At 29.3% G+C, this 19,138-nt stretch overlaps 2 protein-coding genes across 2 annotated transcripts; both read right to left on the reverse strand.

Annotated features, from left to right (window-relative positions):
• Positions 1 to 2,182: 2,182 nt before the first annotated feature.
• On the reverse strand, positions 2,183 to 5,438 carry LOC137808329 (probable disease resistance protein At5g66900). The gene is made up of 5 exons (XM_068609385.1): positions 5,136 to 5,438; positions 4,424 to 4,827; positions 3,894 to 4,255; positions 3,461 to 3,708; positions 2,183 to 3,333 (listed from the first exon to the last, which is right to left on the reverse strand). The coding sequence occupies exons 1-5, from the start codon at positions 5,335 to 5,337 to the stop codon at positions 2,507 to 2,509; spliced, it is 2,043 nt and encodes a 680-aa protein (XP_068465486.1). The 5' UTR covers positions 5,338 to 5,438; the 3' UTR covers positions 2,183 to 2,506.
• A 5,931-nt stretch (positions 5,439 to 11,369) lies between these two features.
• Positions 11,370 to 16,887, reverse strand: LOC137808328 (probable disease resistance protein At5g66900). The gene is made up of 6 exons (XM_068609384.1): positions 16,783 to 16,887; positions 15,212 to 15,510; positions 13,859 to 14,259; positions 12,859 to 13,220; positions 12,412 to 12,683; positions 11,370 to 12,333 (listed from the first exon to the last, which is right to left on the reverse strand). Exons 2-6 carry the CDS (start codon positions 15,426 to 15,428, stop codon positions 11,519 to 11,521), a joined length of 2,067 nt encoding a protein of 688 aa, XP_068465485.1. The 5' UTR covers positions 15,429 to 15,510; positions 16,783 to 16,887; the 3' UTR covers positions 11,370 to 11,518.
• Positions 16,888 to 19,138: the final 2,251 nt, after the last annotated feature.

Below are 19,138 nucleotides of genomic sequence, written 5' to 3' on the forward strand. Positions count from 1 at the left end.
CACTATTTACTCTGCATTAAATGTTCAATCTGTTAATTCAGGAGCTTTTCATTTTGTTCGAAATCACTCTTCTCTTTTGATAGGCTATGCGCTTTATAAGCCATACTTAATGAAATTGCTTTGTCTGTAAAATAATATAAGAATGCAAGTTTATACATTCGACTGAACAAAATAAAAAAGAAGGTTTGAAGAAAATGAGAAGGGTTACCCTCATATACAGATAACGTGTAAGATTGTAGCATTTTTATAAAGGAAAACAATGAACTCACGCTTCTGCTGTTGCAGTTGCATTAGTTGCTTCAGCTGGAGGCAACTCCAGAAAGTTGATTGACAACAACAAAACACATATATTATCGATAATATACATAACACATTCATATCCGTAACCAATAAGCTACACTTGTCAAACACACACGCACACACAAAATATTTATATAAAAGTTGGTTGAACTAATCAAACCAAACTATGCAGACTCAACTTCAATTTTTTTTATTTATCTGATTAGTTCATTAACCAAGTTTAATGACTCTTCTATCGAATCCAGGTTTAAACCATATTTAAATTGCTTGCATTTATTAGTTCACAAGACTAAAATAATACATTGTGGCTAAATTTAAGTGCCAAAAGTTTCAATATGAGTTCAGTTTTCATGACTTTGTTATACTAATATTGATTGAAAATATATGGTTTTCATTTATTTACTGCTATGACATACTTAAAAAGATTGGTAATGTAATCTCATTAAATATATGGTTTTATGTGATTGTGGATTGTGGGAAAACGGGACGTGGAAGTGGAACTTAAGGTGGAGAAGGGGTCTGTTCGCTTGGGAAGAGGAGCAAGAAAGTCAACTTTTAGAGTTGATCTCTAATAAGACACTAGAGACAGAAACAGTGGATAGTTGGGTTTGGAAGGATAGCGATTCAACTGAGTTTTCAGTTAAGTCCGCTTATGGATTTTTAAGGGGAGAAGGTAGTGAGGAAGACTTAAGAAGGTATAAATTTTTCTGGAAAATTAAGGCGCTCCCCTCAGCTCAAGTCACAGCTTGGAGAGTGATTGAAAACAAGGTTGCTTGTAGGGTTAATCTAGAGAGAAGAGGAATCGAGATCGAGAGTAATTTGTGTTGCTTGTGTAGGAGGTCAGAGGAGACAACAAATCATTTGTTTTGCGAATGCAGAGTTGCTTGGCTAATTTGGAATCTCTGTTATAACTGGTTAGGAATAAGATCAGTGGATTGTATGGATCCTGGGTCTCATTTTGAACATTTTAAGATTCTGGATGCACCTATTTCAGTTAATCTTATTATGGGAAACCTGTGGATTGCGTTGGTTAGTGAGATATGGAGGCACAGGAATAATTGTTTATTTAAAGGTGGAGTGGTTGATCACACAAAAATTTTCTCTCTAACACAGATTAAGGTTTGGTCATGGATCTCATCAAAGATACCGTCAGCTAATTTCTCATTCTCTGATTGGTGTCTTGAACCCTTGGTATGTATGTATTCTGTTTAGTTTTTATGTAAAAGGTTGTTTCTTGGGTTTCTTTTATTATTGATTGAGATGGGAAAGAGAGTAGGAGGTCTTTTGGTTGATATGTAGATGGAAAGGCTCTTTGAGAAAATCTGTTTTTTTATAAGGGTTGGACCACCCCTGAAGTGGTCTTATTTAATTTCATTGCTATTTGCTGATAAAAAAAAAAAAAAATCTCATTAGCATTCAGCTATGTATATAAAGTACTTGACAATTAAATGTAGCAACTAAGTACTGTAGTCATGTGACATTTCTATAGCTAGTTATTTATTAGTTATGTCATTCAATGCTTTCATAAATCCTAACCTACATTCTATTAAAAGCATTTTTTATAGTTTCATTTTCTTAGTAAAGATAAAGAAAAAGGGTTTTCTTTTAATTAATTTTTTTATTCAAATAAGAACGTCACGTTTACTTCAAAATAAACGTAAAAAGATGGGGATGTACTTCACGTTTTATAATTGATGAAATTGTTGAAGACCGGTTGAAGTTATCCATATTTTGATTCTTAAACTTGGAGGGCAAAATATACACACACAAAAAATTATTTTGTCTTTCTGTTTTGATCCAAGAATCACGCAATACATTGTTATACAAATAAATTGATGGTATTTCTCATAGGATGCATCCAGGAACAATAGTTTGTAATGTATTTTCTCCAAAATTGTAATAATAGTACTATATAGAGCTTTAAGTATTAACAGAAGGTAAGGATCAGATGACTGAAACCAGTTTTACTTCAGAGATTATCATTTAACAACTGAAGCAAATATTGAAGATAAAAAACAAATGAAAGAATCAAATGACATTCAACAACAATTCATTTCCCCTGTTTTCCCCTTCGGAACCAACTAACAGATTTAGAACTTAAAAGTACCCTTTTATCATAATCCATTGTGCAAGCCAAGCCTTATTTTCTTCCCTTTACTTTCCACCACAACTTGGCAAACAAAATGACAATTGTATGAAACAGATATTAGGTGTGCATTGCATGAAGCCAATTCAAGTTGACATCAAGTTGAGGAACATCTATCTTCAGATTGGGAAGCATAGGTTTGAAAGCTTCCCATGAAACAGCCGTCTCTTCATCGCATACCACCTCCTTTAAATTCTGAAGATTGATGATTGAGGATGGCAATTCACACCTTGCACAACTTGTCATGTAGAGAATTCTTAGATTACAAAGATTACCAAATTCATCAGGTAATTTAGGAAGGTTTATGCAGTTTGAGATGTCCATATGTTTTAAATTTGAAAGTCTTCCAACAGAATGTGGTATCCCTTCCAAATCAGTACAGGAGCTTAGCCTCAGAAGTTTCAAATTCTCCAAGTTTCCAATTTCTTGGGGTAATGTAGAAAGTTTATGGCAATTACTAATACTGAGCATCTTCAAGGAGGTGATATTACACAGTCCCTTAGGCAATTCAACCATATATTTGCTATACTCAATACTCAAGTCCTCTAGATTTGGAAAAGCGTCTGAAATTATCATGTTACTGTTTTCGAAAGCTTGGCGTGTATCACACAGGTAGAGGGATAACTTTTTAAGATTCTTCAATGTGACAAAGGAAGGAATAGAAATCCTCTCTAGTCTCATTCTTTTTAGGACTGATAAGGAGCCAAGTAGGTCAAAATCGATCAATTCACAGGGATGGAAACCATAATTCATGACTATCAGAACTTTTAGTTTGCTCATTTCTTTCAGGAACTTTGGAAAGGAGCACTGGTTAGTTCGAATGTTTAAAATCAGAACCTCAGCTTGAGCTGGTTGTAGGTGCCACCAATATGAAGTCAAAGTTTCATCTGCAAAATCAACCCAAATGGTGTCAGTAGTAGAAGAGGAACAAATGATAGATCATAGTGACTTTCTCTTTAGCAACTTTACTTTCTAAGTAAATGTGTCTATACTTTATTTAAAGGAATAACTAACCAGTTGATATAGACAATGTTCGGGCAGCTATCTTTTGGGTTTTCTGTGACAATGTTCGGATCATCATGCCTTGCTGCTTCTTTCCAAGACACCCTTCAGGTTTAGTCTCATTGATGTCAATTATCAGTCTTTTTCTCAGTTCAATTTGAGCCTGGTTGCTTTGATGAAGTGCCAAGTCTCTTAGAATATCATGAACAACGATGAAATGGTTGGTATAATAATAACTGTCCGTGTCACTTGTATTTTTCCTGATAAATGAGCAGAAATTAATTCTTTACGGAGAAAAATTCCCTCACAATATAGGCAATATAAGAATCCATAATAAGGTAAATATGGAATCATTTATAAGGAATTAAATATTCCTCTCATGTGCTGTAGAGTATGTTAGGATGAAGCAGTTGAGAAGAAATATAAGTAGTCATTGTGACTGTACCTTGTTACTAAGACATTTGCTAAATTCATGGAATCCAATCTGTTGACAATGGCAATTGCTTTTATGCCATAATTATCTAGTCCATACAACTCTACCCACATATCAATGAGAGCAGCGACAGGAATTCTTTGGTGTTGAGGAAATAAAGCTAAGTCCATGAAGCATTCTTTGATGATAGGATTATCTTCCAATACATCCAAGATCTTTTGGAGGGAAGTAAGTAATTCAGTGTTAGAATCAAGTATAGAATGACCTTGTGACAACTCCTCCACCATCTTTTGCCACAACTCAATACACTGATTACTGAGTGATCTACCAATCACTTTAATGGCAATGGGTGAACCCTTGCAATGTCTCACCACCTGCATTTCCAGGGTAAGTAAATTTAGTTTGCTATGACTCCGACACCAAAGCTTTAAATATAAAAAGGGCAATTTTAGCTCAGAATCTATGATGTCTATTTCAAATAATGACTTCATATATAAAAAAAAGTATGGATTGCATATAATGCCAGAAAGAAGGAACAATACCTTTTGGACAAGATCTTCGTCAGGAATATTTGAACTTCCTCTTTCCAAGAAAGCATGATATCGGAAAAGTGTTATTGCATCTTGAAGAACAAGAGGTTTTAAGACGAGTGAAGTGCAAAGTCTAGGAAATGCAACCCTTGAAGTCACCAAAATTTTATAATCTAAAATGTGAAATTTAAGTTTCTCAATAACTGCTTCTGAGCCGGGCCAAACATCATCCAGGACCAACAACATTGGATTTGCATCAATTTTCCTCGGCAAAAGTACCAATTGATGAATTGCATCTCCATCGCTTTGAAACTCTGGTACTTCATATCCAAAGTGTTCCAATAGTCTTTCTACAATAATCTTCAAATTGGGCGCTTTTGAGAAGGTGACAAATAAAATATTTTCCTTGAATTTACCTAGAGAAAACCAGAGAGATTAGTTAGCCCGGGGATTCTTTCTACAACAATCTTAAACTGTGCATGAACACTCAGTAAGATTAAACTCTGCTTTTGGCTATTTTCTACATTTCAGAAATGTATCAGAGCATTCGGCTAGCAAATTTATTTAACCTATTGCTAGTAAAATTTCTAATAATTTCTTTTTACCTTTCTCTGTTGCTATATATATATATTCATGTATAAGAAGAGCTCTATACCAAAAGACCTATAAGAAGAAGTTGATATGGTTCAATATTTGTTACTGTAGAGAACCAAAAATGACCTACCGATGACTTGTTCATCCCAACAGAGCATTGTCGCCAGAGTGGTTTTCCCCGATCCTCCCAAACCGGTCAACACAGTTACGGACACACCTTCACTGAGAACATTTGTTTTCAACTTGCTCAATGGTACATCCAACCCAACAGTGAATTCTGGCTTTTCAGGAATTCCAAAAGGACGCTTGATTTGCTGTGCTGTCTCTTCCATGAATAACCAACTTTTCGAGTTCTTTCTCAAAACAACGAACAAGTTTATACGATCAAAGAAGTTCTTGTATATGGAGAACTGCGGTTGAAAGATTGGTTTGAATCATAAGAAAGACATATTTATAGCCATGCATGTCGCCGTGTTAGTTTAATTGTCTTCATCTCTAACACGTAGTTATGCGTGTTTTACTTTTCCTTTGCCTCTTCGACGGAGATAAAATAAGGGAAAATCTTGCTTTCACATAAAATAGGGAAATGTTGCTTTCACAATATGTTAATGTTTAGAATTGTATATAATTTTTATTTTTATATGATAAGTTTAAATATAAATATATATAATAAATAGTGATTTTTTAATTAAATAATATAAAAAATATTAAAATAATAATATTGAAAATTATGATATGATATTATAAAAAATATGGGAATAAAATAATATCAATAAAAAATGACTTAAAACCATTCATTGCATCACCCATGGTTCCAACTTAACTTTTCTATGAAGAAAGTAGCAGTTAAAAATCAATGGATGACATTATTATGAAATATATGTAACATAATTAAAGTTTTTGCATGATTAAGCATCATAGGTTTAAAAACTTCCAAATGCATTCCTTGTTTTACAAGAATGAAATCCATAGTATAATATTACTTTGCTTTAAGCTTAGTCATGAAAAAGAAGTAAAATAATGGCAAGATAGGTTTCTGATTTAAGGTTTAATTATGTTGTGATTTGTTGGAAATTGATTCCACCCAAATGAACGTGTTCGTGTGCCATTCATGGTAGTTTCTTTCATCGGTTTGACGGTTGACCACTAATTTTGAAGAAAAATGTTATGATAGGAATACTTCGATTCGCCGCAATTTTCAAAAGCTGTTTGGTAACGCTTATCTTATAAATCGGATATGACTCAATTTTTAACTGTGTGCATATAAAGGGGAAGCGTAATAAATGGGGATAATTTAAAAGAATCACTTTTTTCTTATTTTTCATTTTTAAATTATTAACAATAACATTAAAAATAATATATGAAAATGAGAAGTATTTTTTAAATCAATTTTGAGGTTACTCTATCTCTCTCCCTAATTAAATTTCATATAAAATATGTTTCATATTTACCATAAATAATTATATTATAATTCAACATTTTTTTATTATTAATATTTTTTGTAAAAAAAATAAGGATGAAAAATAGAGTACAACGAAATAAAAGATTATTTTTAAATATAATTATATAAAAAAGATATCTAAAATACTCTCATTTAAAATAAATATTCTAATTTATATTTAAATATTCGGAGTTTAAGGTAAATGAAAATCAAATGGCATGTAAGTCAATGTACCTACAATAATGTGAACATTATAGCTATTTTCTCTAATTAAACCACGTAATTAACAAAAACACCACACTTTTTAACCCTTTGATTTATTTTTTTTAAATAAAATAGGAGATATTAAATTATGACAACTTAAATTTAAGAAGAAAAGGAATTCGTTAAAAAAGTAAAGCAAGAAGAAGATTGTTGATAAAAATAAACTTTTTTTTTCACTTCACATTCTTGGGATAGTCTCGTTAAAAAAAATGTAGAGAGAAGAAAAAACAGTTTAAGCAACCACTAGAAAATAGAAAAAAAATATAATTAAGAATAAAAATACTTATTAATTTTAGAAAATTATGTAAATTAATTTTGTGACTCGGTATGAAATTGATATTAGGCTTTGGGCCTGAATATGATTAATAAGATAAAAGATTCATTGGTTAATGTGAGAAGTTATAATATATATCTAATGAAAACCTAATCTCATGGAGATTGAGAAAGAATATAAATAAGTTCTCTCTATGCAAAGAGGACGTTGTTCATAGGATGTAAAAGATAGATTGAGAAGAGGAGATTAAAGAAACTGCTCAGATGTGGACTCTCAAGGAGGTAAGTGTTTATCTCTGTTATAATTGAATATGACGTGTGAGATCATAATTGAAATATTCTTATGATGTGCATTATTAGTATGAGTTATTTTACATTTAGTATCAGAGAGGTTGCTCAAATTTATGATTTTCCATCAAAGATAATTTTTTTCCAATCTTATTACCCTAATTTCAAAATTTTCCCAATTTTAAGAACCCTAATTTTAAAATTATGAAGAATTAATTGAATAATATATATATAAAAGAGCATTATACCAACTAAAGCCATTAACTTTTCTTTAATGCTACCAATACTTTATATGAAAAGTGCAATTTCTTAAAAGATAAAGGTAGATGACATTCCTATAATGCTTACGTCTCTATAATGTTCTTTTATATATATATATATATATATATATATATATATATATGTTTTATTATTATTATTATTATTATTATTTGAAAGTAGGGAGAAAACCGCTAGCCTATTGCTTTTCATAATTATATTTATACATTTCACTAAATTCTATATTCCACCTTACGTTACAGTGCATATTATTTTTATTTTAATTGGGTGTAAGTAAGGATTTGATGATCACATCAAAAAAAATTTAAGATTCGAAATAGAATAGTGATTTTGGAATTAATTGCATGTTGAATTTGTAATCATCTCAAAGTGATTAAATATTTATGTTTTATTTAATTTTAAATAAATGATAAATTTTATTCAATTACATGTAGAATGGATGTTAAATTATGAATGATTGATTTATAGGTAAATTGAAATTCGTTATTATAATTATTAGACATTTATGCATCACCCAAATGTTGATTAGTTGTTTTTATAATTAATGAATATGATTGTTGGTAATAAATATGCGTTATTAGTTTTATTTATATATTCAAAAATAATAAATACTCCTAATTAATGCATATGTATTACTGAATAAAGTTAACACATTATTAGTGACATTATGTTTGTGTACTAATGTATCATCCGAAGGAAAACATTAGTATACATACAATGTTTGTTATTTGAATTTGTATTGTACTTTAAGTTTATGACTCAAAGTATTAATGTTAAGTATGTGTTAATTGCAATATCTATTCTTGTGTTTTTGCATTCGCACGCTACGCCGGTTCAGTCTTTAATGATTTAATTTTTTTTTATTGGAGTGAACAAGTCCAATTTCACTTAGGTGTATTGGATCTTGATTTGGATTTTCAAATTGAGAAATTTGTTGTTGTTAGTGATGCTAATAGCAATGAAGAGAAAGCTCATTATAGGGCTTGGGAAAAGTCAAACATACTTAGCTTGATGTTTATGCGAATGAGCATAACAAGTAATATTAAGTCTTCTCTTCCCAAAATTGATAATACAAAAAAATCTATAAAATTTGTGGAAGAGCGCTCTCAAATTGCTGATAAGTTTCTTGTTGGGACATTAATTAGTACCTTAATCATCATGAAATTTGATGATTCTTGTACTATGCATGAACATATCATTGAAATGACAAATATTGCAAGAAGACTTAAGTCACTTGAAATGATATTAAGTCTTGTTGCAATATTTTTCATTTCAATGACATGTTCCTGCATAGTACGAGAACCATCAAATTTCATGGTGGTTAAGTACTTATTAATGTCCCAGCAAGAAACTTATCAGCCGTTTGAGAGTGCTCTCCCACAAATTTCATAAGTTCTTTTGCATTATCAGTTTTGGGAAGAGCGGACTTAATATTACTTGCTATGCTCATTTGCATAACATCAGGTTCTACTGTTTGAATTTTCTCAAACCCTATAATGAGTTTTCTCTTCATTAGGGTGAAATTGGACTTGTTCACCCTAATAAAAAAAATGTAAAGCATTAAAGGCTGGAACAAATGTATCATAAGAATGCAAAGATACTACAATTAACACATTCTTAACATTAATACTTTGAGTAATAAACTTAACATACAAATTCAAATAACAAGCATTCTATGCATACTAATGTTCCCCTTTGGATGATGAATATTTAACTCGCGAGATTAAATACCTATCAATATTAATTCAACTAAAAATTAAATTGTAGAATTGTTTTAAAGAAAGATATACAGTTTATTATCAACCAAGAAAGGAATGATAATTGTAAATGATATTATTTTTTCCTGATCAAATTTTTTAATGTTAACTAACTTCAGTTTAGATTGATTTGAGTATAATAGTATAGGTTGGAGAACTTTGGTAAATATATCAAGTAGTTGATTTTTTTAGAATTATTAAACTGATCACCATATTAGTTTCCAAGTAGAAGGATGAAGCCGATCCATCTATGTATGAATTTGATGTGGGATTTGGATTGTGATTCTACGGGAAAATTATTCCTATTACTCTTTCTTCTCCATTCCTCCTACTTTTTCTCTTTAATTGTCTTTGAATATTCACGAATCACTTCTTTCATTCAAAGGAATCACTTTATTCCCGGCTTACACGTGAATGTTGGTCTGAGTAGAACATTTCCTCCCAACTAACACAAAAACAAAAAGTTGTTTCCTGATGTATTGGTTCTCATATGAATTCCACTTATGTAAAGTTCAATATCACGATTTAATATAACAAAATGTCAAATCAATCGCCTCTAACTTGAACGGTAAGATATTTGGGTTGCTTTAAACTACTATTATTATATAATTAAAAGTTCAAAAATAAAAAACTTCAATTATTTATTCAATGACCTTTTTATTTTCACTTCAAATTATAATGCAAGCAGATTTTTATTTTTAAACACCATTACTATAAATTCAAAATTTCAATCTATATCATTATAGAATAGTATATACTCCTTTATAACCTATTTTAGTATTATTTTTACTTTAAACTATTTTATTACTCAATTAATAAAAATAAATTTTTATGCTAAATGATTTAAAAGTCTTATTGTCATACAGTATTACATCTTTTTCACTAAATTAATAAAAATATGCATATAGAAATACATAAAATTTGTGTTTTCCTTAGTAATTACTTTAACAATAATATTATGTATAATTTCCCATACCACAACATTTTCTTAATTTTATTTTTTAAATAATCATGTGATATTTAATTTTTTACACTAAACCTTCTTACAAGAAGGGCCGAGAACACTCAAACAAGTTGACAATATCAACTTCTTCAATTGATCTTCCGGTTTTGGGCTTTCGTCTACTCTCTTGATTGGGCTTTAGGCTTCTCTCCAAGTAGGGCTTTCAGCTTCTCTCCAGGTAGGACTTTCGGCTTCTCTTCAGGTAGGGCTTTCGACTTCTCTTTAGGTAGGGCTTTCGGCTTCTCTCCTCACGGATAGGTGTGTATACCTGCAAGACGCTCTGATGTCAAAGTCAGAAATAGTTCTATGGTCATTAGATAAAATTCACTCTTACTCACCTCTTGTCTTGATCCTCTATTTATAGGATTTTATTATTGAACTTATATCTTATTTGGATATTTCTTTCTTCACCACTTTATTGTTTCACACACATTAATTTAAGCTTTTATTAATTTGAATTTGCTATAGTGATTATATATATGTATGTTTATTTTATTTTTTTTATATATACAATTTTCGACATAATCTCTCAGTTATACCTCTCAATCCTATAGTAACCTAGCTGTATCATATAACTGTCATGTCATTTTCTTACATCATTAAGATAGAAGAAATGTAATATTTGTTCAAATATTTATCATATTATGACCGTATTCATTATAACACCATTTTATGTTTAATCCACCTCGTACTTGCTATTTAATTCCTATTTCAAATATCTTTTTATTCTTCTCAAAATATTGTGTATAGTAACTATTGTGACGGTGTGATGAAAAGTCAGAAATTAATTAAAATTAAAATATTTTTAAAAAATACTATTAAGAAAGTTAAATTTTAGTTAAATTTTTCTTAAACAAGAAAAAATATTTTTTTTCTTATAAACAAAAAATAGTATATATATATATATGAGTAGTGGTACACAACATAAAATTCGAAGAGATTAATAATTTACAAAATTAAAGTACAAAAACAATAAATTAATATTTTTTTTGGAAACATCAAACCATGTATCTCTAACCACGACACAACATACACATGAAATCTCCTACTTCTTTCAAGTGAGATAGTGTTTACAAAGAAACGTGCAAATACTACCATAGCAGGAGGATTATTATTACACTTTGATTGTATATGATTATTAAGCAGGAAATAAATGATTACCACGTGACACGACCAAGGATCCAATACAAATTCAAAAGAAAGAGGCTTTAGGAGCTAACTGAATGAAGCCAGTTTAAGTTAACATCAACTTGAGGCACCTCTATCAGTAGATTCGGAAGCATGGCTTTGAACCCTTCCCATGAAGCAGATGTCTCTTCATCGCAACTCACCATCTTCAAATTCACAAGATTCACTACTGAGTATGGCAATTCACACCTTGCACAATTTATCATGCTCACCTTTCTTAGATTACACAATTTTCCAACGTCCTCTGGTAAATTACAAAGGCTTATGCAGTTTGAGATGTCAAGATGTGCTAGATTTTGAACCCTTCCAATAGAATCTGGTAACCTTTCCAAATCGCTACAAGAACTGAGCCTTAGCAGTTCCAAATGCACCAACTTTCCAATTTCTTGAGGCAGTGCTAAGAGCTTGTGGCAATTAGTAACACTGAGCTTCTTCAGTGGGATAATATCACACAAACCACTTGGCAACACCACCATATCTTTGCAATAGTCAATGTTCAAATCCACTAGATTTGGAAATGCATCTGAAATTATACCATCTTGAAAAGCATGGCTCGTGTTGTATATGGATAGTTTCCTAAGAGCCTTCAGTGTGACAAATGAAAGAACAGCAATCCTCTCTAATCTAATTCTTTTCAGGTTGGATAAAAGGGCAAGTAGTTCAAAATTGGTCAGCTCAGAAGGATGGAAATTGTAATTTGTGATTATCAGAGCTTTTAGTTTGCTCATTTTCTGCATGGATTCTGGAAAGGAGTACTGATTAACTCGGAGATTTAAAATTAGAACCTTTGCTTGAGCTGAATGTATGTGTGACCAATATGAAGAACCCTTTTCATCTGCAAAAGCAACCCATATGATCAATTGAAGAAAGGAGCAAGCTTTATTTGCAGGTAAATTCTACACGGATAACTAACCAATTGATATGGACAATGTGCGAGAAGTGATCTGTAGGGGTTTCTGTTTAACACAACATTTAAAACAATTTGACAATATGCAGGTCACCATGCCTCGTTGCTTCTCATCAAGCCCCCATTCACTTTCATTTTCGTTGGTGCCAATAATCAGTCTTTTTCTCTCTTCAATTGGTTCCAGGGTGCTTCCATAAATTGCCAGCTCTCTTAGAAGATCATGAAGGACGATGAAGTGGTTATTGTAGTAATAATTGTCTGTGTCACTTGTATTTTTCCTGTTAAATTAGCAGATTTTAATTCTTATGAGGTAGATTACTTACAATGTCAAATGTTGTCCTCAAAGAAAAGCTTATAACAAAAGGAAATAATGCCAAATTGCTTAAAGCAAAGTTAATTTTTTCACAAAACAAAAGGTTTAAAAAAAGTGCATGATTGATGAAAACATTACACCTTGCTATGCAGACATTAGCCAGATTCATGGAGTGTAATTTGTTGATAATTTCCATTGCTTCTATGCCGTCATTGTCTAGTCCATACAACTCTGTCCACATATCAATGAGAGCAGTAACAGGAATTCTTTGGTCTTGAGGAAATAAGCCTAGGTCCATGAAGCACTCTTTGATGACTCTATCATCTTCCAGTACATCTAAGATCTTAGGGAGGTAGGTTAGCAATTCAGTGTTACAATTAAGTATGGAATTACCATGTGACAATTCCAACACCATCTTTTGCCATAACTCATTTGGTCCATGACTGAGTGACCTACCAATCACTTTAATGGCAAGTGGTAAACCCATGCAACTTTTCACAACCTGCATTTTCAGTGCCAGTAAGGGTGGCGCCAGGTAGAAGCACGTAGTGAAGGTCAAAACAGTTTTCCATGCAATCAATTTTTGTTTGTTCAGTGATTAAATTATTAAAAAATATCATTCATTATTTATTCGTGACTTGAAAATAAACTATTAATGAGCATATATAAGTTGAAATGTATTTTCCTCACCCTATTATAACACATCAACTTTATCTCATCACTTTCCTTATTCTACTAGTTTTAACCAACATACTCACCTTCTATTAGTATACGTTGATGTTCCCGACTAGAGATTAAAAATTTGGTTCAAACATCACTTCATGAACCGGTTTTATGGGTTTGAGTTAGGCTTAAAGTCCACTTCTTTGTATCAGAGCTATTTTGAGTCTATCCTAACGAATGTTTATTGAGCTTATTAGGCCACTCAGACCACCATAATATATTATCTCACGACGGGCTCTCAAGAGAGTATAACTTATTTATAATATCATAACTTTAAAACTCTAAAAAGTAAATTTGAAATCAAACACACTAATAAAGTTATAAAAAAAATCAGTTAAAAAATGTTTTTGACTGAAACCTAAATAAATGATCAGTGCATTATGCATAAGAACATGAACTACCATTAAGAAGAAGCACCTTTTGGACTACATCTTCGTGTGGAATATTTAAACTGTTGCTATCCAAGAGAGCATAGTAACGGAAAAGGGTGATTGCATGTTGGTGAAGGAGTGGTTTTAAGACACATGGGGTGCCAAATCTTGGAAATGCAACCCTTGAAGTCACCAAAATTTTATAATCTGCTAAATGGAATTTAAATTTCTCCACCAGATCTTCTGAGTCAGGCCAAACATCATCCAGAACCATCAACACTCTTCCCTTCAATTTCCTTAGTAAAAGTCCTAATTGATTAATTGCCTCTTCATCGTTTTCAAACCTAGGCACTTCATATCCAAGATGTTCAAATAGTCTTTCCACGATGATCTTCAACTTTGACGTTTTGGAAAAGGTCACAAAAAATATATTTTCCCTGAATTTACCTTGTGAAATCAAAAGAACTCTGAGTAAGAGAAATATATATATATATATATATATATATATATATATATATATTTAATATATTCATGTAGAAGAGATAGGCAAAATTTTGATAATATACTACAAGAAAATCATTAAATAAAAAACAATTTTTAAAGATCAAATAATTAGTTGCAATAGTAACTAAATTAGACCATTTTTTAAACTTAACAAAAATTGGTTTCTATATTAGTTTCTATTATTATGAAATAGTTTCTAAATTGGTATTTCATTAGCTACCAAAGTTTTAACTACCAATCATTTAGATTTTAAATTTCATAAAAAAACCTTAGTTGCTAATTAGATATCAATTTAGAAGTTATTTAACAATAATAAAAATTTATTTAAAAACCAAAAATTTATTTAGTTCCTAAAATGATCTCTAATTTAATCCCTATAGTAACTAAAATTGATTTCTACTTCATGATTCTCTTAGGAATAATTAACTGAAGTTTAAATTTGATGCATCAGCATCCATATCAAAGGAAACAACAAGTCCATTTAACTTTTAGTGTAATATATAAATTTTAATATCATATATAATTAATTTATAACATAAAAATATAAAGTTAAGATATATTTCACTTTTAGTCTTTTTTTTATCCTTTATTATATATCCCACACTTTCGTTTTCACTCCTCCTTTTGCAATTTGACATAACAATAACATTTAATTTGAAACTGAGATGTATCTAAATTGAATGAAGTGAAAGAGCAAGAGAATGTCCATAAATATATTTATAGGGAATCAAAACATTTCACTTGCAATCTGTTGCTGATAAAATTTCTATTTATATCAGTATCATGTGATGTTTTGCAGATTTCTGGTATGAACATTTTTTACGTGTTTTTGTTACTATATGGGAGGTAGTTAGTTTATTTATGAGAGTAGAGAACAAAAAAGAGTTAGACTTACTCTTGATCTGTTCATCCCAACAGAGCAGTGTAGCCAGAGTGGTTTTTCCAGATCCTCCAAAACCAGTCAATACAAAGATGGACTTAGGTCCATTGAGAAGCTCCATCTTCACCTTGCTCAATGCTGCATCCAATCCAACACTGAATTCTGGCTTTTCAGGAACACCAAAGGGACCATTGATCCTTCCAAAGCCAACTCTTTTTGTCATCTCTTCCATTGATACTCAATAACGAACCTTTCACGTCCTTTCTCTTGTTTACACAAGGAACAAGCTACGTATATCAACGTGCTGCTGCTACCTGCATGTGTAAAACCATTTAATTAGTTTTGACCTTTTTAATTTCACCGATTATTACGTTGTTTTTTATTAGTTTAATTATTCATTTAGTTTTTCAAATTCAACAATTTTTACCTTTTAATTTTTAATAAAAAGTTGTTCATATTAATCTTTAAACAACCCTTTTAATTTTTTTACTTTATATATATATATATATATACATATTATTAGTTTTAATATATTTAATTCGAATTCATCGATTAAACTCATAGGGATTAAAAAAATAGTAAACATGGTATGTCTAAAACCTAAAGGAGATGAACTTTAAGAAATCAAAAAATAAATTTTGTTTGATTATAAGGATTAAATATGTAATTTGACTTTTTGTACTAAAGTTTTATTAATAATGGGAGAACATATACGATCATCTTATCTGAATCGAAAAATACTCCACCTTAGAAATATAAAAATAATAATTCATACTATAATTAAGAAAATTGATAAGTATTATTTAATTTGTATTAATCTCGTTATTTTTTTAAATTATACTTTCATGAAATTTGATAAGGAATAAAAAAGATTAATTAAAAATAAGTCTTAATGGAAGATATTTTAAAAGTATTTTCATCAAATAATGTGAAATTGATTTAGATTTAATTATAGTTAAGAACAACACACAAAAATATTAACATTTGAAACTTAACACATTAGAGAAAATTATATAGATCATTATAACTTATTAATAAGTCATTTCGTTACCATTTTAAGTTTCCACAAGGATACAGTGATAATTTAAATCTTGTAAGTAATTGATTTTGGAACAAAATTAATTAAATTTTAAAATATCAACTTGTTAATAAAATAGTTTAAAGAAATAATATAACCAAAACTTAAATATTTAAGAAATTAATTTAGTATTAATTTTTTTAATATTAATGTAAGGTTAATGATACATGTGTACATAAAAATTACCAAACAGAAACTAATTTTGAAGAAAAATAATTATTATTATTATTTAAATAAATTAAAAAATATTTTATAAATATTAATAGTTTTTTAATTTTTAAAGTAACATCAAACTTAATTAATATTTCGATTAGTTATTTTTTCTCCAAATTTAATTTTTATTCAATGATATTTTTAGTATTGATTATTATTCATCAAAATTAAGTTTATTATAAATAAATTCTGTATTATGCATCCGGAGCATTTTAATTATTAAAAAAAACAAGAAGAAAATATGAATACTATTGTTTAAGTGTGTGAAAAGGGGTAGAAATAAAATAAGCTATACCTTTGAAATGATGATGGATGCTTCCAATTAATATGAATTATTCTCTTCTCCTCCTAAATCGGAGAGCTGCACTCACTTATGAACACAATTGGATTTTGAAACAATGGAAGTTTAGAACACAGAAAAACACATTTATAATGAATACAACTCAAGAATCAGCAATTTGTATGTATTTTCGTTCATGTCACTTTCCCTGTTATTTTCTTGCGTACTTGCCACGTTTCGTCAGCAATAGAAATTTCATGTGGAAAATGTTAAAAGGTGTTGTATGGATAAAGATGAACAAGTATTACTTTTAATTTTTTTGACCAAAATAATATATTATAACAAATAATTATTAAAATAACACAATTTAATGCAACAGAGTTCGGTGTCTTTCTGAAGATGACTTTCTTTTTATTTTATTTAAAAGTAAAATAAAAAGATAATTTTAAATTTTAAAATAAAAATATTATCTTAAAATATATATATTTTTTTTTAAAATAAATATTTTAGAAACAGTGTAAAAAATATATATTTTAAAAAAATACAAATTTAGAAAGGTAATTATATTGAGGAATAATATTTTAAAAAGAAAATATATCAAAATAATAATTATTTAGGAAAATAAATATATTAATAATTAATTATTTAAAAATAATTATTTCGAAAAGTATTTATTTAAGAAATAATTAATTAAAAAATAAAAAATGTAAACATTTAATTTGTTAGAAATTAAATATTTAGATAAGTGATTATTAATTTTGTATTGAATTAAAAAAATATAATATTAATAGATATTTATTTATAAATAAAATACAGATTAAGTAGATATAAATGTAAAAAATGTAAAAAAAAAAAAATTAAGTCAATTTTTAATTTTTATTTATACAATTTTAGAATTTCTTTTTAATCATACACACAATTAATAAAATAATGATGATAATAAAATATGGATAAAAAAATTAGGGAACAGTATTCTTTATAAAAAATATTTTTATAAATGATTATTTTTCTTTGAATAGTTATTTACAAAAATAATTATTACATTTATAAATTATTATATTCTATATAATTATTTTTCTAAATAATTTTTGATAATTTATTTTCTCAATTAATTTTTTTAAAAAAAATAATTTTAAAAAAATCAATTATCAATTCTCTTTTCTTTATTTAAAAAAACAAGTTCAAAATGAAATTGAATTTTGAACTACTACACTCCAAAACACCCATCACGCCGAGAGTGACAGCTCGTGTGTGGAACAACATATTATGGATAGTCCGATAACGGATGGTACGATACGTCCAACAAACACTCGATAGGATAAGCTTTAAATTGCTTTGATACCATATTATGAAGTGGACTTTAAGCCTAACTCAACCCCATAAAACTGGCTCATGGAGTGAGGTTTTGCATCCACTTATATACAATGAAATATTCTAATCTCTAGTCGATGTAGGATCTCCAACATATTATAAAATAGAATAGAGATGACCAAAAGAGTAAAATGTAAAAAGGAAGGAAAAGGATATGTGAATGAATATCTCTAATTGTGTTGAACAAAAACAACAAAATTTTCCAAAGCCTTGACAACTTCAGATTTGTGTTTTAAAAGAAAAATCCATGTGTACCTGGAATAGTCATCAACTATGGTCAATAAATATTTATGACCATGAATTGATGGTATTGAGTATGATCCTCATATATCCACATGAATCAAATCAAAACATTTTTTTGATTTAGATGTACTAATAGGAAATGAAAGTCTTTTTTGCTTTGCAAAATGACAAACATCACAAACAAAAGATTTGTTATATTTAACGAAAGGAAATTTATTTTTTATAACATCAATACATTTATTTGAAATATTACCTAATCGAAAATGCCAAAGGGTTTCTAGATCACTAGCACTAACATTAACAATATTGATTGTGTGTGTAGATTTGATGGGTTTGAATTGAAGTTTCTGGTAAAATGGGATCCTGAGTATATAAAGTCTATCTTGCATCTTAGCATAGTCAATCATTTTCAAGGAGTTTTTGTCTTGAATGTGACAACCATTAGAGTCAAAAGTAAGAACACAAGATAATTTATCAATCAATTTTGTTACTGAAAGAAGATTAAAAGTGAAGCAAGGAATATACAAAACATCGTCTATGACATGATTTTCATTGAAAAAAAACACTTCTAGAATAATTGGCAATTACTTGATTTCCATTTGGTAATTTGATAGAAATAGGATTAATTTGATGATATAAAGTGAAATAAGTTAAGGATGAACAAATGTGATCAGGGGATTTAGATTGTAGCAACCAGAGCTCTGATACCATATTATAAAGTGGACTTTAAGCCTAACTCAATCCCATAAAACTGGCT

Source organism: Phaseolus vulgaris, chromosome 3, assembly GCF_000499845.2.
Source record: "Phaseolus vulgaris cultivar G19833 chromosome 3, P. vulgaris v2.0, whole genome shotgun sequence".
Classification (NCBI taxonomy): Eukaryota; Viridiplantae; Streptophyta; class Magnoliopsida; order Fabales; family Fabaceae; genus Phaseolus; species Phaseolus vulgaris.